At 40.6% G+C, this 15,975-nt stretch overlaps 4 protein-coding genes across 6 annotated transcripts in view; 2 read left to right on the top strand and 2 right to left on the bottom strand.

Annotated features, from left to right (window-relative positions):
- Positions 1-2,209, bottom strand: part of megf6 (multiple EGF like domains 6) — a 70,541-nt gene extending 68,332 nt beyond the window's left edge. The window contains exons 1-4 of the mRNA XM_022192570.2: positions 1,937-2,209; positions 775-909; positions 330-439; positions 108-212 (exon numbers count right to left, since the gene is read on the bottom strand). Of these exons, the coding sequence (XP_022048262.2) occupies positions 108-212; positions 330-439; positions 775-909; positions 1,937-2,019 (433 nt within the window). The 5' untranslated portion in view covers positions 2,020-2,209. The remainder of the gene's footprint in view (positions 1-107; positions 213-329; positions 440-774; positions 910-1,936) is intronic.
- A 1,268-nt stretch (positions 2,210-3,477) lies between these two features.
- On the top strand, positions 3,478-9,217 carry mffa (mitochondrial fission factor a). Of its 3 annotated transcripts, XM_022192588.2 has the most exons (8): positions 3,478-3,683; positions 4,268-4,485; positions 5,263-5,432; positions 5,559-5,662; positions 6,999-7,160; positions 8,158-8,214; positions 8,446-8,530; positions 8,623-9,217. In XM_022192588.2, exons 2-8 carry the CDS (start codon positions 4,272-4,274, stop codon positions 8,752-8,754), a joined length of 924 nt encoding a protein of 307 aa, XP_022048280.1. In that variant the 5' UTR covers positions 3,478-3,683; positions 4,268-4,271; the 3' UTR covers positions 8,755-9,217. The 3 variants fall into 3 exon arrangements, with proteins under 3 accessions (XP_022048280.1, XP_022048281.1, XP_022048282.1); XM_022192589.2 differs by lacking the exon at positions 6,999-7,160; XM_022192590.2 differs by lacking the exons at positions 6,999-7,160; positions 8,158-8,214.
- A 625-nt stretch (positions 9,218-9,842) lies between these two features.
- Positions 9,843-12,254, bottom strand: dnaaf1 (dynein axonemal assembly factor 1). Its single transcript, XM_022192572.2, has 2 exons — positions 11,086-12,254; positions 9,843-10,971 (listed from the first exon to the last, which is right to left on the bottom strand). Exons 1-2 carry the CDS (start codon positions 12,008-12,010, stop codon positions 10,073-10,075), a joined length of 1,824 nt encoding a protein of 607 aa, XP_022048264.1. The 5' UTR covers positions 12,011-12,254; the 3' UTR covers positions 9,843-10,072.
- A 5-nt stretch (positions 12,255-12,259) lies between these two features.
- mrpl44 (mitochondrial ribosomal protein L44) lies at positions 12,260-15,362 on the top strand. The gene is made up of 4 exons (XM_022192587.2): positions 12,260-12,480; positions 13,708-14,176; positions 14,314-14,492; positions 14,717-15,362. The coding sequence occupies exons 1-4, from the start codon at positions 12,305-12,307 to the stop codon at positions 14,889-14,891; spliced, it is 999 nt and encodes a 332-aa protein (XP_022048279.1). The 5' UTR covers positions 12,260-12,304; the 3' UTR covers positions 14,892-15,362.
- The last annotated feature ends 613 nt before the right edge of the window (positions 15,363-15,975 follow it).

Raw genomic sequence — 15,975 nt, forward strand, 5'->3', positions numbered from 1 at the left:
AGCTTACTGACTGTCAAAACTGTCAAAGCTGCACTTAGTTTTCTACCATAAGAATGAGTGAGTTGTGACAGATGCTTGATTTTTAATAGTTAGGAATGAACACTCACCATACTGACATTGTGTCCCTTTGAAACCCGATGGACACTGACATAAATGATCTCCAGTTTCTGCACATCTCCCACCACTGAAACAAGTATTTGCGCCGCACACTCCTGCAGATGCAACAAATCACATACCGTAAAGCTGCTTTGCACTCATGTTTTTGTGTATTTCGTCATTTTAATCACTGATCTAGCCCTACATGACGTTAGTGAAATGCTGTTACTCACTATGCAGACAGCCCATCTCGTCCCCCTTCTGAGTCCAGCCGGGGCAGCACTTATAGACTGTGTGTAGATCCATGTTGTACACTTGCCTGTATGCTGTGTAGTATGCTATCCTGAGGAGGAAAGATTCTGTTACATAATCAGCTCAATCTGTTTTGCTCAATAACAAGAATTCATGCAACTCAAATTAACTCCAAAAGATCTCTATATGTCATGATGGGAGTAAAATTTCAGGTGAAAAAGAAAACAGAAGTTGTGCAACAGCACTGATCCCAAGTCATTCCAGTGCAGCCAAATGCACTTGGCTAGGAGAACTTGCTAAAATAGGGATCTGTGTAAAATATGCATCTCTATAACTACCCAGTCCAGACGTGCTTTTTGTTGAAATGTCTGCCAACTAGTAATGCGCAAAAGTGTTTTTGCAGTGTGGAATTATGATTATTCTTACCTCCTCTCGAAACCCATACACCATTGGTGGTTTGTGCAGCCCTGCTTCCATACTTTGACCAAGCGCGAAAAAGCCTGGACACAAGGCTGACGGAGCCCCAACATGGACATCTCCTGTTCAGCACAAACATTTGGCCTGTGCATAAAAAACACGACAAATAATTGGAAAAAGACATGGACTGATGCAAACAAAAATAATGTTTTTCACCAAAAATCAGCAAAATTTGGAAAAATGTGCCATTTAGGATGACTTCCAAGACCTGAACCTACGCTTTATTTTTATTTTTCTCTGTAGTTGGGGTTGGTAGTTGACTGAGCTGAGCGATAGGGCTAGATTATGGTGCAGGGCTGTAGCAATCCAACAGGCACCATCTTCCACATGCACTACATATGTTCAGTGACAAGAACATCAACTCATGACACAAGTTTGTCAAATAGTTAGGCTTTTTCCTGTTTGCTTGATTAGAAAGAAAACACAGATTTGTAAACTGTCAAAGCTAAGCAATGAAATTCCACACAAAATACACATTTGTTATCATGTCCATGTACATGCATGCACTGGTGTGTATTTTATCAGAAAATATCTACTACTGTACAGCACTGTGTTAAAGGTATCCTGCGTTTGTGTGTGTGTTGTCAGTGCAGGTAAACTGTCCAGAGGTGTTCTGCTGTACGAACCATCTGGCTTCAATACACAGCAGCCTGAAGTTAATTAGAGGAAGTATTCTGCTTCTCCTGTAATGAAAACGATTCCTTCAATCATGTCCTGCACAGTCTATTTAAATACGGAAACCTCTGGTGGAGTTCTATCCAAAAAGTCACATTCCTGTGGAAGTTATTGTGCAGGCGCACGTTACAGCGGTGCCATAAAATACACTTGAATTCTCATGGGGGGACCTGAAAGAGAGACTCCTAGTGGACGCTGAGTAGAGTAACACATAGAGTAACTATAAAGTAATACAAAAGCAAAAGTTGACTTATTTGTAAAACGTGGGCTATGTAACAATCTTGATTTAAAATATACGCAATGGCACGTTGCTTGTCCTTTTTTACGCGCAGCCTGACTTCCTCATTCACCTGATCATTCATAAAATCAAATAAATGGAAATAATAATAATTATAAAAAACTGTCAAAACGATGCAGATTACAACAAGTTACTCACATGCCAAGCTGCAGCTCCAAAGATGACCCGGTGTGCATGGTGCTGAATAATATCACACACAAAATACAAATATGTGGGAACATAATTTCAGCCAGTTACACGCACGGAGAGAAGTTTTCAGTCGGCGCAGCCTCTGTTCCCGTCAAACGATGAGCATCCTGACATTTATGCAAGTCCGCCTATAGGCACGACTCCAAAGCTGGCGTTTATCATTGATATATTCCTGATTTCCCCGATCACTGGAGAAGCAGAGGCACGACTTGTCTCATGTCAACAGCAGCCTTTGAATGGCTGCGAGTAAACGCACCACCCACACTCACTGTGGGGCCATCTCCCCAAAGCCCCTGAGACACTCACATGTGCAGGAATTATTAGTAACACACAGTCATGCTTTATTTAACCTCTATAATAAATTATGCTACATGTTGGGATGTATAAAGAAAACATAAAAAACTAGAAAAGCACTCGGAGAGCGCATACCTCCGCCATCCCGTTTGTCTGTCTGTCCATCTGTGTGTGTGTGTGTGTGTGTGTGTGTGTCTGTCTGTCTGTCTGTCTGTCTGTCTGTCTGTCTGTTAACAGCATAACTCAAAAAGTCATGGACGGATTTTCACCAAATTTTTACAGGATGTCCGGAAGAGCACGAGTAAGAATCGATTAGATTTTGGCCATCTCTCAATTGTCCTTCGACCTTCAAAAAATTCCTGGATCCAGACGGTGATTCGGATCACCTCCAAAATCTAATCGATTCTTACTCGTGCTCTTCCGGACATCCTGTAAAAATTTGGTGAAAATCCGTCCATGACTTTTTGAGTTATGCTGTTAACAGACAGACAGACACACACACAGACGGACAGACAGACAAACAAACTCCGGTGATTACATAACCTCCTGGCGGAGGTAACAAACAAACTCCTGTGATTACATAACCTCCTGGCGGAGGTAATAAAAAAAAAAAACCTCAAAATTTTCAACAAAGGTATTGTTGGGCCTTTGAAAAATTCTAGACCCTTTGTGGCTAAAATAAGAGTGAATTAATTTGAATTTCAGTTCTTTTTCTGTTCATTTATATTGTTTCAATTCAAAACATATTTTATTTCAAGGCACACAGTAATGTAAGGAACTTGCAAAATTATAGAGAAGAATCCAAAAAGTTCGAAGTTTCCTTCTAAGCAAAGTCTTAGGCAGCACTGGCAAGAAAAACAACAACAAAAAACTTTAACAGCAAGTTCATTTTTACACAGAAATGAGTCAAAAAGCTTTGCAGACAAAAAAAAATACAAAAAACAAAACATTGATCAAATTTTATTACTTCAATGGAAAAACAATAAAGATACGGTACAGACAGGTTGATCAGAAAAACGCCATTCTCAGAGAAACATTGCAGCAATGTTGTTTAATAAGTGGTAAAGAAAATGAACAGCTGAGATGGCAGAGATAAACTATATCAATGTTGGGGAAACCCTGCCTTCAGTTAATTAACTTCTTCTTCCGTCCAGCAGGTGGCGGAAATAGATCACCAACTCCACAAAACTTTCCGGAGCTCACTGCACATGCGCAACACGAACAGGAAGAAGAGAGGAGCTTCCTCTCTCAGATCAACAGAAGGAGATGCTTGACAGCTTCAACGTTTGTAATACTCACATGTAACTCTACATTTCGGAGCAAATTTAGAAGTTTAATTTCGTTTAGTATCTGAAAAAGACATTGTTTGAAGAGAGATCTGTATTTGGGAACTAACCAGACGGTAAGAAACCTATGCTAACGCGCTAGCTTGAATTTGCGCTGAGCTTTGGGGTTATTTGCCACTTTTTTCAGCTGTCCAACCAAAACCACACTAAAGCTTTAGACTCCAACACGTTTCTTTTAGTTGTTACTGGTTGTTAGTTTCAGAAAGTTTTATATAACTACTGTATTAGCTTTCAGATATCAGCCAGTTATCCATATCATCGTTGATGTTAGCATTATGTTAGCATTAATGAAACTGGTTCTGTCTTGGGAACAGCAGTTGTTAAATGCTACAATCAATATTACTTGCTAGCCGGTGAATAGTCTCCCTTTGTGTCCCTTTATGAAATCAGAAGACAGTGTTTTCATCATATGATGTTGTCACGAGTATTTTTCGGTCTCCAAGCCCTCCCTACCCCACTATTTCAGTATCAGGATCTTCAACAGGAGAGTATTGTTTTGTGATAAATATGCAGTGGCGGAAATAGAATAAGGTGTGCCAGTAAAAATGCAGAGAGTAGCAAGTTCAACAAGGCTGAAAGTGAAACTATTTTTACTTCAATGATTTCTCATTTACTTCTGTAAACAAATTGTTTCATACAGCAAAATGAACGGAGCAGCATTTCCCTCCCCTACGGCTGAGATGGCGGAGATCAACCGTATCCAGTATGAGCTGGACTATACTGAAGGAATCAGCCAGAGGATGCGCATCCCAGAAATGCTCAAAGTGGCTCCTCAAGCCCATGATGACCCCAATGTTGGATCGCAGGAGGTCCCCCATAGTGTCATAATGCAAGTCCCAGAGAGAATTGTGGTTGCAGGTTGGTATGGTCCAGCGATATTAGAAAGGAGTGTTCTAAAATGTCTGACTTGTTAATCCCAAACTTCACAGATGGTGAAAAGCAACAGCTTTGTTTGGAGAGGGACATGCAGCATGCTAGCTGCATATACCCATGACTGTGTGTTAAAAGCTGAGGGACACAAACATCACTGAATATGACAATTATCATGACATAGCCAAATATACGTGTGGCACACACAGCACACCATCTTATTCAATGTCTGTATTCCACTTAGGAAATAGTATTTTGTTAGTTTTTAGAGGGAATGATACTATGTTTCTTGCTTTGGCGCTTAGAGCCTGTCAAATTGTGAAACTGCATACTGTAAAACATTGTGTAAATCTAGGGGCTGTTTTTTCTGTACTGTTCAAAGTCCTTTATAACAGATGGACTCTGCACCTCCTCAATGTCTGTCAGCTGACCATAGTCTAACTATTATGTGGCATTGTCGCAGCCATTGATAGAAAATTGATATGTTTTTATCTGTGTCTGTCCTGCCCCCAGCGGCTGCTTCACTGCCAGCACTGATATAATGTCAGCTGTTTCAAATTGAAAATTTATCAAAATGTGTAATCACACAGACATGCTAGTTGTGACAAGCAAGTTAGATAATGATGTCTATCAGGTATTACATGTATTGTGATACATGTAATACCTGATAGACATCATTATCTAACTTTTGTTCATCATAACACATTATTGTAAAAATAGATCAAAGTCTTACACTAAACTTAAATTCCAATCTTTATTTGCCAGGTGAAAGCAATGATACCCAGTTCTCCAGACCCAGAGACTTGGACCTTATCCAGTCAACACCACTAGAAGCCCTGTCGCTCAAAACTCCACCCCGAGTCCTTACCCTTAATGAGCGGCCCCTGGACTTCCTGGAAGAGGAGCAACGGGCAGCACCAGACAGTGAGGAGATGGTAAGTGAATAAGCAATAAAGCAATAAATTGTTTATTTATTGTAGAAAAAAGTCCAGTTGTTGAATTAACAATGTCCTTACAGTAAACCAAAACCTGAATAAATCATTTGTTGTTATTTCTTGCAGTTGCGGTCCCAAGGACGTTCACGGCGGGAACGCTCCGCAAGTGAGAATGCAGCTGGTCGTCAGTCAGCAACAATCAACAATCAGCTGATGCGCAATGATTCTGCGTGAGTATTGGTCTAGATACTGCTTGATATCAACTCCAGCTTTTATTTGCATGTTGCAGACTGCATCCTTCTGTTGGGTTTTATGCTTTCTTTTGTCCCTTTGTCATTGACATACAGTAGCTGGCTGTCTGTTGCCACCAGCGCAACAAGCTGTTGCGTTACTGCGTACCTTTTGCTGCTTTCATTGTTAATGCAGAATGTAGTTGTTTTTGTTATTGACACTAATCCATTAACGTCATGATGTTAAATATTTGAGACACACTCGTAAGATGTGTAACAGCTTCAGAATTAGTAGAAGCAAACTAGCAATATTGCTTTTTAATGTAGAAACACACTGGAAGACCATATTTGCTTGTCAACAACACAGCTGAACACAAAGCAAAACATGGCAGAAAACCATCCATCCATCCTCTATACACCGCTCCATCCTCATTAGGGTCGCGGGGGGTGCTGGAGCCTATCCCAGCTGACTCGGGCGAAGGCAGGGGACACCCAGGACAGGTCGCCAGTCTGTCACAGGGCTACATACACAGACGAACAATCACACTCGCATTCACACCTACGGACAATTTAGAGTACTCAATGAACCTCAGCACGTTTTTGGACTGTGGGAGGAAGCCGGAGTGCCCGGAGAAAACCCACGCATGCTCAGGGAGAACATGCAAACTCCATGCAGAAAGATCCCAGGCCCAGACCGGGATTCGAACCAGGGATCTTCTTGCTGCAAGGCGAAAGTGCTAATCACTACTCCACTGAGCAGCCCGGCAGAAAACCAATGAAAGAAAATTTATGACACTGGACATACATTTTTAACACAATGCTATTTAAGTTTTAAGTACATCTGATTTAGTTTGATTGATTGAAAAGCCTGGTTTACACTGCATATGCTCTGCAGTTTTATTATATAGGTTTAAAATTCTAGAGACTGGAAAAATTTGGCTCATGGTGCTTAAACATATTATATAAACATGGGGCCAAAAAGGACATTTTACCTTGTAGATCTACTGATCACTTTCTGTTCTGCAGCTACATATGAATTCCTGTGCTATTGATGAAGTCGCTGCTTCTTGTGTGGCTTGAATGGTGGCCATTCTTGAATAATTAAAGTTAGAGTAATCTTATTGTGCATTTCTGTTTTTTGTTGGCCGTATTTTACTCACTGCTCCGTTAGTAGCTGCTAGATTCAGTCTTTGGCTGTCACTTTGATTTTTTTTCACTTGGTTGAGGACAGTTTCTTTTCCTTATTTCTCTCCCTATCCTTCCTCTTCCTCCTCTCCTATCCTCTTTTGTCTTTTTCTTCCCTTTCCCTCTGCTTTTAATGGTGGGTACTGAGCAGTGCGGCCCCGTCCCCCTCAGCCATTGTTCACCCATGTCCCCCTCTCACCGTGGCTGAAGAACACAACCTGTACAGCGCTAGTGGTGTTCTATCTTTCATCCAGTCCACTACGCGTCGGGCCTACCAGCAGGTCCTGGAGGTCTTGGATGAAAACCCTCGCAGGTGACCTCCCGATCATCAACAAAAGATCTAACTGATGTTGGTCAGTCAGAGAAATACAGACTGCATCTGATATCTTCCTGAAATACGATACTGAATTAAATTTAGTTTCCGCTCTTAAGCACCATGTGCTTAGGACAGGGGAGGGGTGCATATCAGGTGTGTCATCCCAAACATTATATGACCATTTTCTAACAGACTTTTTCTAACTTCCATTAACAGTATTAATAGGCATGTATTAATCACACAAAACAAAGAAACGTTTTTTATGCACCTTGCTAATATGTGGCTTTGGTTCAGTTCAGGTCCCTACTGCTACACATATTCCACACACATAATAGCTAATGCAGGAGTGAACTGCCACAGATTTTATTTTTGTAGTGGAAATGGGTAATTTTTGAGTTTTAGGAGGATGTGGCACTTCAGTTTTTTGTTTCACTTTGGAAGAGAATGAATTTCCTTAAGGAAATGGAAAAACTAAGGAAGACAACAAAAGGTGTAGTTCTACTTGAAATTCAAAAGTTCACATTTGGTCAAAGATCGTAAGTTAAAAGCAAAACCACCAAAAAATAAAGGGCACATGTGCAGAGCATATGAGTTTATTAATGGACAAAAAGAAGCTGTAAATGCTTTCGTACAAATCTCAACTTACACCTTCCTTAGGGTTTTGTAACAGTTTGAACTTTTGACTGTTTGCCTTCCTGAGGAAGGCATGAAGTTAAAGCAGAAAGAAAAATCTTCTCAATTTTAATCACATTAAATCACAGTCACAACAAAACCTTTGGAATAATGACATTTGTTAAAAGAACAATGAAAAATAAACTAATTTAAGAGGACTTGTGAAATCAGACATCGTAAAGGTAAAGAAAGATTAGCCTGTTGGAAAATACAAAAAGTGCATGTTTGCGAAGGACATGCAAATTGTGTGCATGGATGCAACACTGTTTCTCTATATCTCTTTTTTTCCTTTTCCCAACTCTGCCTTTCCCCACCTCTTCAGCAAACCATCACTGCGAGGGGGGTCGGCTTCAAGCTCCAACCCCCTGCATGATTCCAGGTAACTTCACCTGGCACTTCTCTCTGTTCCTCTTTCCTTGTCCTCATCCTTTCCTGCCTTGTGTTTTCATTCCAGGTCAAAAATAAGGTTAAGTCCTGTCAGAAAAATTCTCTATGAAAACAATGTTGCTATGAAGTTCTGCAGTATATTCTAACTGTGCTGTGTAAATGTTGCACTCTGTTGTGAATGGTTGAATTATGCATTCATTAAAGCAGCTGCTCTGTTTTCAAGGCTTGCTTTGTCAACATATGAAGCCTCTCTGGACGGGACAACGGATGACATGACTGTGGTGGATGCAACAACACTTAGACGTCAGGTTAGTTCCTAATACATTATCTCAATCTTGTCATGCAAGAGAGAGTCGTGGAACCCTTGTGACAAAGAAAACATTTCTTGATTCATCAACAGCTCATCAAGTTGAACCGGAGACTCCAACATTTGGAAGAAGAGAACAAGGAGCGAGCGAAACGAGAGTTGATCCTGTACTCTGTCACTGTGGCTTTCTGGCTGGTCAACACCTGGGTGTGGTTGCGACGTTAGTTTGTAATTCAGCCGTCAGCATGACATAACAACGTATTATCCCTTATTCTATGTGTCAAATGTTTAGCTTACTCGCTGCACTCAGCCCCTTCATCAGGAGACCTTGGCATCTGCAAGGCCTGTTGCACACAGGGCGAATATTTTGATTTTGTTTATTTAATACATGTACAGTTTTATTTTTTTTACTCTTATTTCACCCTACTCCATTTTCTCATGTTTTGTTTTCGTTTCAAATCTTGCCCACTGCTGTGTATGACATGTTGTAAATATTTGTTCATGCCACTCAGGATCGTTAGAAGTAACTCATCCAGAGATACAGTATAGCGTAGTTCACCAAAACAGGAAGTAGAGCTGCAGAGTGGAGACATGCAACTCTGCGATGGTAACATGTTGTATATTTATTGCAGAGAGAGTGATTATGTGAGTTGGACTTGGAAATCTAATACAGTTGAGTAAAACCATACCTATGATGTGTTGTCCTGTATTTTTATGAATGCATAAAAGTATGTAGTGGGATCTCGCTGAAAACTGAATACTCTCACTTTCCTACACAGGCTTCCACTAAAACGCAAGTGTTTGGTTTGTCTAATCTGATATGGATATGAAGATATTCAAAGCTAATCTTAACATTGTCAGGGGAGATTTCATGAACGTAACATTCCATATGAATACTATATTTCATTTCAGCTATTAGAGCCAGGATCTAAATCTTGCATACTGGTCCTTTAACAGAATGAACACATTATTATCACTTTACTGTTTTGTGAAGAAGAAACATCTCACACATTTACCAAATGCTTTATGAATTCAAGCCTTTTATTTGTTTTTAAACTGGATATATTTTTAATCATATCTGCTTAATGCTGATATCAAAGTTTTTACACAGGAATGTTATCAGATAGGTTGATGCTACAGGTACGGACCCGTACCTGTAGCATCTGTACTAGAGGTACGGACCCGTTAAGATAACTGAAGAGCTGGCGCCGGTTAACTACTATTTCCTGCACATACGGGTCCATATCTGTAGACACTACCTATCAGATATGTTATTAGCGGACTAAGTTTTTTTTTTTCTGAACACTAACTACATAAAGGTACGATTTATTGTTACCACAGAAGAATGACAACCATACAACACAAGGACTATGAAATTCTTTAACACATATGTTAAACAATTTCTTGTTACTATTTTGACAGACTACATGTTTTTTCAATTAAAGCTTTACATTTTTTGGTTGCATTACATTCGGTTTTATTTGAAGCTGCTGCTGTTAAGGCAGGGCTTATCTAGTTAAAAATGCTCTCAAATTTGAAAGCATTAGTCGAGCTCTTCAATCAGGCATCGTGGTGGAAATGAGGTTTGCTTTGTTTTGGATTTTTCATGGAGGGTAATGGCATCGTCCTCATCTTCTGGATACACCAGCGACGTATTGCAAGAGACACCAGTTGATTTGTTGCAGCCACTCATTAGGAACAAAGACTTGTTATCTGAACCGAAGGTGGACATGCTGTTACTCTCAACACCCACTGGTTCTTCGTCATCGCTGCCTCCTGATATTACTTCTATTTTTGGTTTGAACACTTGCTGAGAGGAGAAAATTCCGGGAAAATCCTCTGTTTTCACATCCTCCAAGTCAGGCAGGTCATCAATACATAGCTCACGACTTTGGAGTTGAATGGTTTCCAGCTGCTCTGTGTCCTCCAGCTCTGTGACCAGTGGTCCAGGGACATGTAGGACCTCGTCTGCTTTAGGAGGAGTTGCCCTGACCAGAGGAGGCTGTTTGTTCTCCCACTGCTCTCTCACTGTGTCATTTCTCTTGAACTGGATTCCACGTGACTGGTCTTGTTGCTTATCATCTTCTACTTTCTCTGTCTCTAAGATATTTCCTGCTGCACTTTCTTGCTCTTGTGCGGACTCCTCTGGATTCACACTTTCTTTCTCTTCTTTCACAGACTGCTCTATCTCTGATTGGTGCTGCTCATCTTTCTCTTCCCCCTCTGTCTGCAGCACTTGACCTAGCTGCTCTGATTCTCCACGGTCGCTGTTTGGCTGATGTTCACTGAGGTCCTGGTTTGACTGACACTGTAAAAACTCTTCATGGGCATCCATACAGTCCTGCACAAAAGCTTCAATCTTCTCATCTTGGGAAGATGTGAAAATCTGGGTGTTGTTTTCCTCACTAGGAGCCTCTGAAGTGCTGGGAGCATCAGTTTCCCCTAAAATGAAGCAAAATATACAGTTTAAAGATGGAAATCCACATTTAGTAATTACCCCGAGTATGCGCACTATGAAAATAAAGTATGTATTCATATGGTCAAGTAAGTGTTCACCTTTCTCCTGTAGCTCTCGAAGGCGTCGTCTCTCCAGAGCCTTTTTTCGAATCATCGCCATTCCCTCCAAGCTGTCCTGAATTTTCCTCCTCTCTCTTGTTTCCCACTGCTCCCTCTCCTTCCGCTCCCCTTCCAATCCTCCTACTGCCCAAGCCTCTGCACATGCCCTGTCTTTGGGAAACACAGGGCGATCATCAAGGAAAGTGAGCTGCTTGAGGCGCACAATCATGGTCTTTCTGTAGTTTGGGACTTTTTTCACCACCTCATTTCCCATCAGATTCAGCACTCTTAGCTCTGTCATTGCCTCCAGCACAGGAAGGATCTCTGGCTCACATAGCAGGTTGTGGGACATGTCCAACACACTAATGGCTGGACACTGACTCAAATGGTCAATGTCCCTCACAGTTTCCAGCTTATTATGGGCAATCTGCAGAGTGCTCAGCTCAGGAAGACAGGAGATGTTCTCTATGACGTGTATGTAGTTGTTGGAGACATTCAGGGTGCAGAGCTTTTTCAGAGGTTCCAGGTTTTCCAACTTGTGTATGAGATTCTGCTGAAGGAACAAACAGCGTAGATCGGCCTGGGCATCCAGGTTCTCAATGCGCTGTAGGCCATTACTTTCCAGCCAGAGACACTTCAGTCCTGTGTACTCCTCTAAGTTCTCAATTGTGGAGAAACCTTTAAAATGGAGATACAGTGTATCATTCAGGCAAGGTGTGGAGTAAAGCTTATTTTGCTTACAGTGGTCTTTCAGGAATTTCTTGGTCATTTGCGGCAATGAATATTTTTCCTTTTTCTCTTGAGGTGAGCTTTCCATTTGCTTGCTATTTTCCAAGTCATCTTGAGCTGCTTCCTTTGTAATGGCAGAAGTTTTCTGGGCATCTCCTCCTCGGATCTGACTTTCTATCACCAATTTCCCTTCCATTGTTTCTTGAAAATCGCAAAAAAAAAAAAAAAATAGACAAAAAAGCGAGCAGAGGAAGCCAAAGTAAAATTTGATGTTTTGTTATAAGCTTAATGGCAGTTTGTTAGTTGCCTAATCTGATGAATATCACTCAAAAGCCGACTCAACTCCGTTAGCTAACGTTACTTACAGTTTATGTTTGTCTCCATGGTAACGCGTGGTCATTAGGCTATGGCCGCTTTGGAGGACCGGATGTAGTTTGTTGTTCAGCGTCGGACACTTTTTGCTGCTGCACTGTAGTGTCAGTGGATCAACATGGCGTCGGGGTACATACTAAATCGCGGTGTGCTAACATTGGGGATTCATTGCCAGCGTGTCTGCAGAAATGTGTCATTATCACAAGTCAGGGAGAAGAAGCGGTGGATGAAAGCGTACACGTACCTCATGGCAAAGAAGCTAAAGCTTGAAGGACCTCCGCCGCCGAAGCCACGGTAACGTTAGCTAACACCAGAGCTCACTAGAGAGCATCTCAAGGCCATTAATGTGTTAGAGGTAGAAGAAAGCATGTTTTTATTTGTCTTAGCAGGATTAAGTTAGACAACATTATATTGACTTTTAACACGTTTGCAGTGCAGACTTGTTTAGTAGCATTGTGCACTGTTACTGTGTTCAGAGTTTAGCAAATGAAGCTAGTAATGCAGCTAGCACTACTAGCTAGCCCCTCTAGCTTATGTGTCAAGCACGTTTTGACGAAATGTGCAACTTTTTTCAGTGTTTAGCATTGAATTATTTGAATTAGGACTGGCATTTGAACTTTTAGGTTGTGCAAATAAAGCTTACAGACACTTTCCTCTACTAAACGTATTAACTGTAGTTTTGTAAAGTTGTTTTCAATCATGCGATGCATAATAATGTTGGCTCCATCTGCCTGTTAAAATGTCAAAAAAAATTTATTCAGATATAGGCCACTTGTATGTTAATGTTCCTTACAGATTCCTCCAGACATACACATGACAGTGACGGAGACGCAAGATTGGGCAGTACATTAAGTGATGTGTAATTCTTAATAATGCACTAATAAATATAAAACTAAATCTAAACCAACAACGCGCTTACCGAACTGTCCAGATAATTAAGTAAGGTTTATTTATATAGGATTCTTAAACAATCAAAACTCCATTTGTGATGAGAATCTAATTACTCCTTCATTGACAATAAATTCAAAATATCAACAGCTGTCAGCTGTGATGGAGATCAGGACCAAACCTGAAGACAGTTGCTATGGAACAAATGATTTAACTGCAACTTATGAGCTGTGACTGTGTTTGTATCAGTACAGCCATCAAAAGTGCAAAACAGTACACAGTTTGACTTGCCATTAGATCTTTACCAATCCTGTCTCCAGTTCAGAGATAATTTCTAATTTTCAATAAGTACTGAAGTTGACTGCCTCAATTTTGTGGAAAAGTGACCAAGGTGCACATTCAGAAATGAAGCCAACATGTGCAGTTTCCATCAAATTAATGGAGAAGACTGTATGTCTGAAAAGGGTTTAGTTGCTTTCACATGCGTTACACTAGACATGGAGTTTTTCCATAACTTTACCATCACCATTGATCATTTATGACAGTTTTCTTTGTATATATAAACTAGTTTACAATGTTTCTTCAAAAGCAAGTTAGGACTAATAGTTCTCTCCTTATTTGACTGTCTTTCAGGTCCCAGCAGCCTCACTGGGATTACCATGCTGAGGTCCAGGCTTTCAGCACCCGCCTCCATGAGAACTTCTCCCTCGAGCCACTGAAAACAGCCTTCATCAACCCCTGTTACCTGCAGGCAGAGCAAGAGAGGAGAAAAGGGTTAGGTGTTGACTCTGAGACCACCGCTCTTGTTCTGAAAGATAATATTCAGCTGAGTGAAAAGGGAACAAGCTTTGTCAGGAGTTTCCTTACTGACTGGTGCAGGGCAAGCTTTCCCAGCCTGCCGGGTGAGGGGGTGGAGGGTATTGTAGGGCACCTCACCAGTCAAGCAGTTGTGACTTATGTTGCAAGAAATCTTGGAATTGAAGACCTAACAATGAGTGCAGAATTTCCTGTTCCCGATGATGTGCTCCATTCTACGTTCATGGCAGTGATTGGAGCTCTACAGGAAAGCAGTGGAGCAGAGCGAACTGGATTATTTCTCAGGGTAGGAGGTTTGCTACACAGTATCATTGTTCAAAGAAACAGAAATTTGTTCCTCTTCAATTTGCTCTGGTGTTTATATAGAAATATGACATTTTTCTTTTTCCTTTTCGCTACCTGTACCTTTCCCCCTCTTGCCAGGATTTCCTGGTGACTGAGCTGATAGGAAAGGATCTCTTTGATATGTGGACAGTTGTCAACCCCATGGGACTGCTGGTGGAGGAGCTTAGTAAGAAGAATGTTCCTTTGCCAGAGCCTCGTCTCATTAGGTCTGCTGGAGCCAGCACCGTCCTACCACTGTACTTTGTTGGCTTGTACAGGTATGTGTGTTGATTTGTATGCTGCAAAGCAGATTGAGATTTTTAAATTAATTCCAAATTTGCCAAAAACAGTTAATGCCATAAAATGAAGTCTTATCAAGTTACACATCAAATTACGATGCAGATAAATCACAATGCACTTGATGGGGGAAATTTGTTTTATCTATGGTCTGCATATTTATAATATCTTTGTCGTGTCTCTGTTTGCCTCAATGTTAATTCAGTGACAAGAAGCTTCTAGCTCAAGGTCCAGGAGAGACAGTTTTAGCAGCTGAGGAGGAAGCAGCTCGCGTGGCCCTCCGGAAACTTTATGGCTACACGGAGAACCGCAAACCCTTTGACTTTTCTCCACAACGTCAGCATCAACAGCCATTAATTCAATCAGTCAGCAGCAATTAAAGAAGTGGCAACTCTAATGCTGAGGTAAAAATCATTTAAAGAGGGTGCAGTTGGACAGAAATCTCATTTGAAGACTACAGGCTTTGCACAAATTGTAGATAAAAAATGAAATACAAAGGGCACCACCATTTACCTTATTGAAATTTAGTGCTGCTGTTCCCTTGTCAGATCAGATTCTCTTGGTTATTTAAATGCCAGTTCCCCCAGACAAAGGGGAGCTACATCAGCGTTTTTGTCCAAATAAAAATTACTTTATTGTAAGATCCTGCCTTCCACTTCAATAGATAGATGAATCAGTTTTGAGCAGGTCTGATTACATGAAGAGTTCTGGCTAATAACCTACAGGTTCAACAATCTGTTACACAAAATAGCCCCGATATGCAATTGTGCCCTTGTAAACAATACAACTGCCATTTGATTTACTTTATATTCTGTTATTCATCTGCAATAAATATGAGTATGTGTACGTTATGACTCATGTTCATTTTCATTTCTTCCACATTGTGTACTCCTATATGAAATTGATGTGTGGATATAAACTTAATGTATATGTGGCACACTACTTATGTGTATTCTGCAGGTTATTGAGTAAGGATTTTAAGATTTTCCTTTAAGACTTTTAGGTATATCATTGTGTACATATCAAGCAAGCATATTTCACACATTCACATGAAATACAATTAACTTACTTGTTCGTGTTTTCCACCTCTTATATCATAAAAATGCATTCACCGTTTAGAAGCTGTTAAAATGTACATCACAAATAGTGTATGTCTACATGACTGAGTTCACAAGGGAAATTTTGTATTGAGTCAGTAAAATAATCACAGATTTACCTAAGAAATTCCCATTATGACCCTACAGCATAATTGAAGGGCTTTACAGGAATAACTTAAATAAGGTAATTTTTGACAATTTGCGTTTACAAAACAAATCTAGAAGACTTTTACATGCGTTTCAGCGACATTGCTTACCACATGTATTTTTTGCATATTTTCACAAAATGAAAGCCGCATTACATCAAAAATATGAGCAGTCGACAGCAGCACCGCCTTTTCCACACAACATTGCAATGATTATGATT

Source organism: Acanthochromis polyacanthus, chromosome 13, assembly GCF_021347895.1.
Source record: "Acanthochromis polyacanthus isolate Apoly-LR-REF ecotype Palm Island chromosome 13, KAUST_Apoly_ChrSc, whole genome shotgun sequence".
Classification (NCBI taxonomy): Eukaryota; Metazoa; Chordata; class Actinopteri; family Pomacentridae; genus Acanthochromis; species Acanthochromis polyacanthus.

Bases quoted from the DNA above. Each gene is read 5' to 3' on its own strand.
- mffa (XM_022192588.2), top strand. From the start codon at position 4,272: ATGAACGGAGCAGCATTTCCCTCCCCTACGGCTGAGATGGCGGAGATC. The intron at 4,486-5,262 runs GTTGGTATGGTC...TTTATTTGCCAG, and splicing joins AGAGAGAATTGTGGTTGCAG to GTGAAAGCAATGATACCCAG. The intron at 8,531-8,622 runs GTTAGTTCCTAA...ATTCATCAACAG, and splicing joins CAACAACACTTAGACGTCAG to CTCATCAAGTTGAACCGGAG.
- dnaaf1 (XM_022192572.2), bottom strand. From the start codon at position 12,010: ATGGAAGGGAAATTGGTGATAGAAAGTCAGATCCGAGGAGGAGATGCC. The intron at 10,972-11,085 runs GTGAACACTTAC...GCTTCATTTTAG, and splicing joins TCGAGAGCTACAGGAGAAAG to GGGAAACTGATGCTCCCAGC.
- mrpl44 (XM_022192587.2), top strand. From the start codon at position 12,305: ATGGCGTCGGGGTACATACTAAATCGCGGTGTGCTAACATTGGGGATT. The intron at 12,481-13,707 runs GTAACGTTAGCT...ACTGTCTTTCAG, and splicing joins CCTCCGCCGCCGAAGCCACG to GTCCCAGCAGCCTCACTGGG. The intron at 14,493-14,716 runs GTATGTGTGTTG...ATGTTAATTCAG, and splicing joins TACTTTGTTGGCTTGTACAG to TGACAAGAAGCTTCTAGCTC.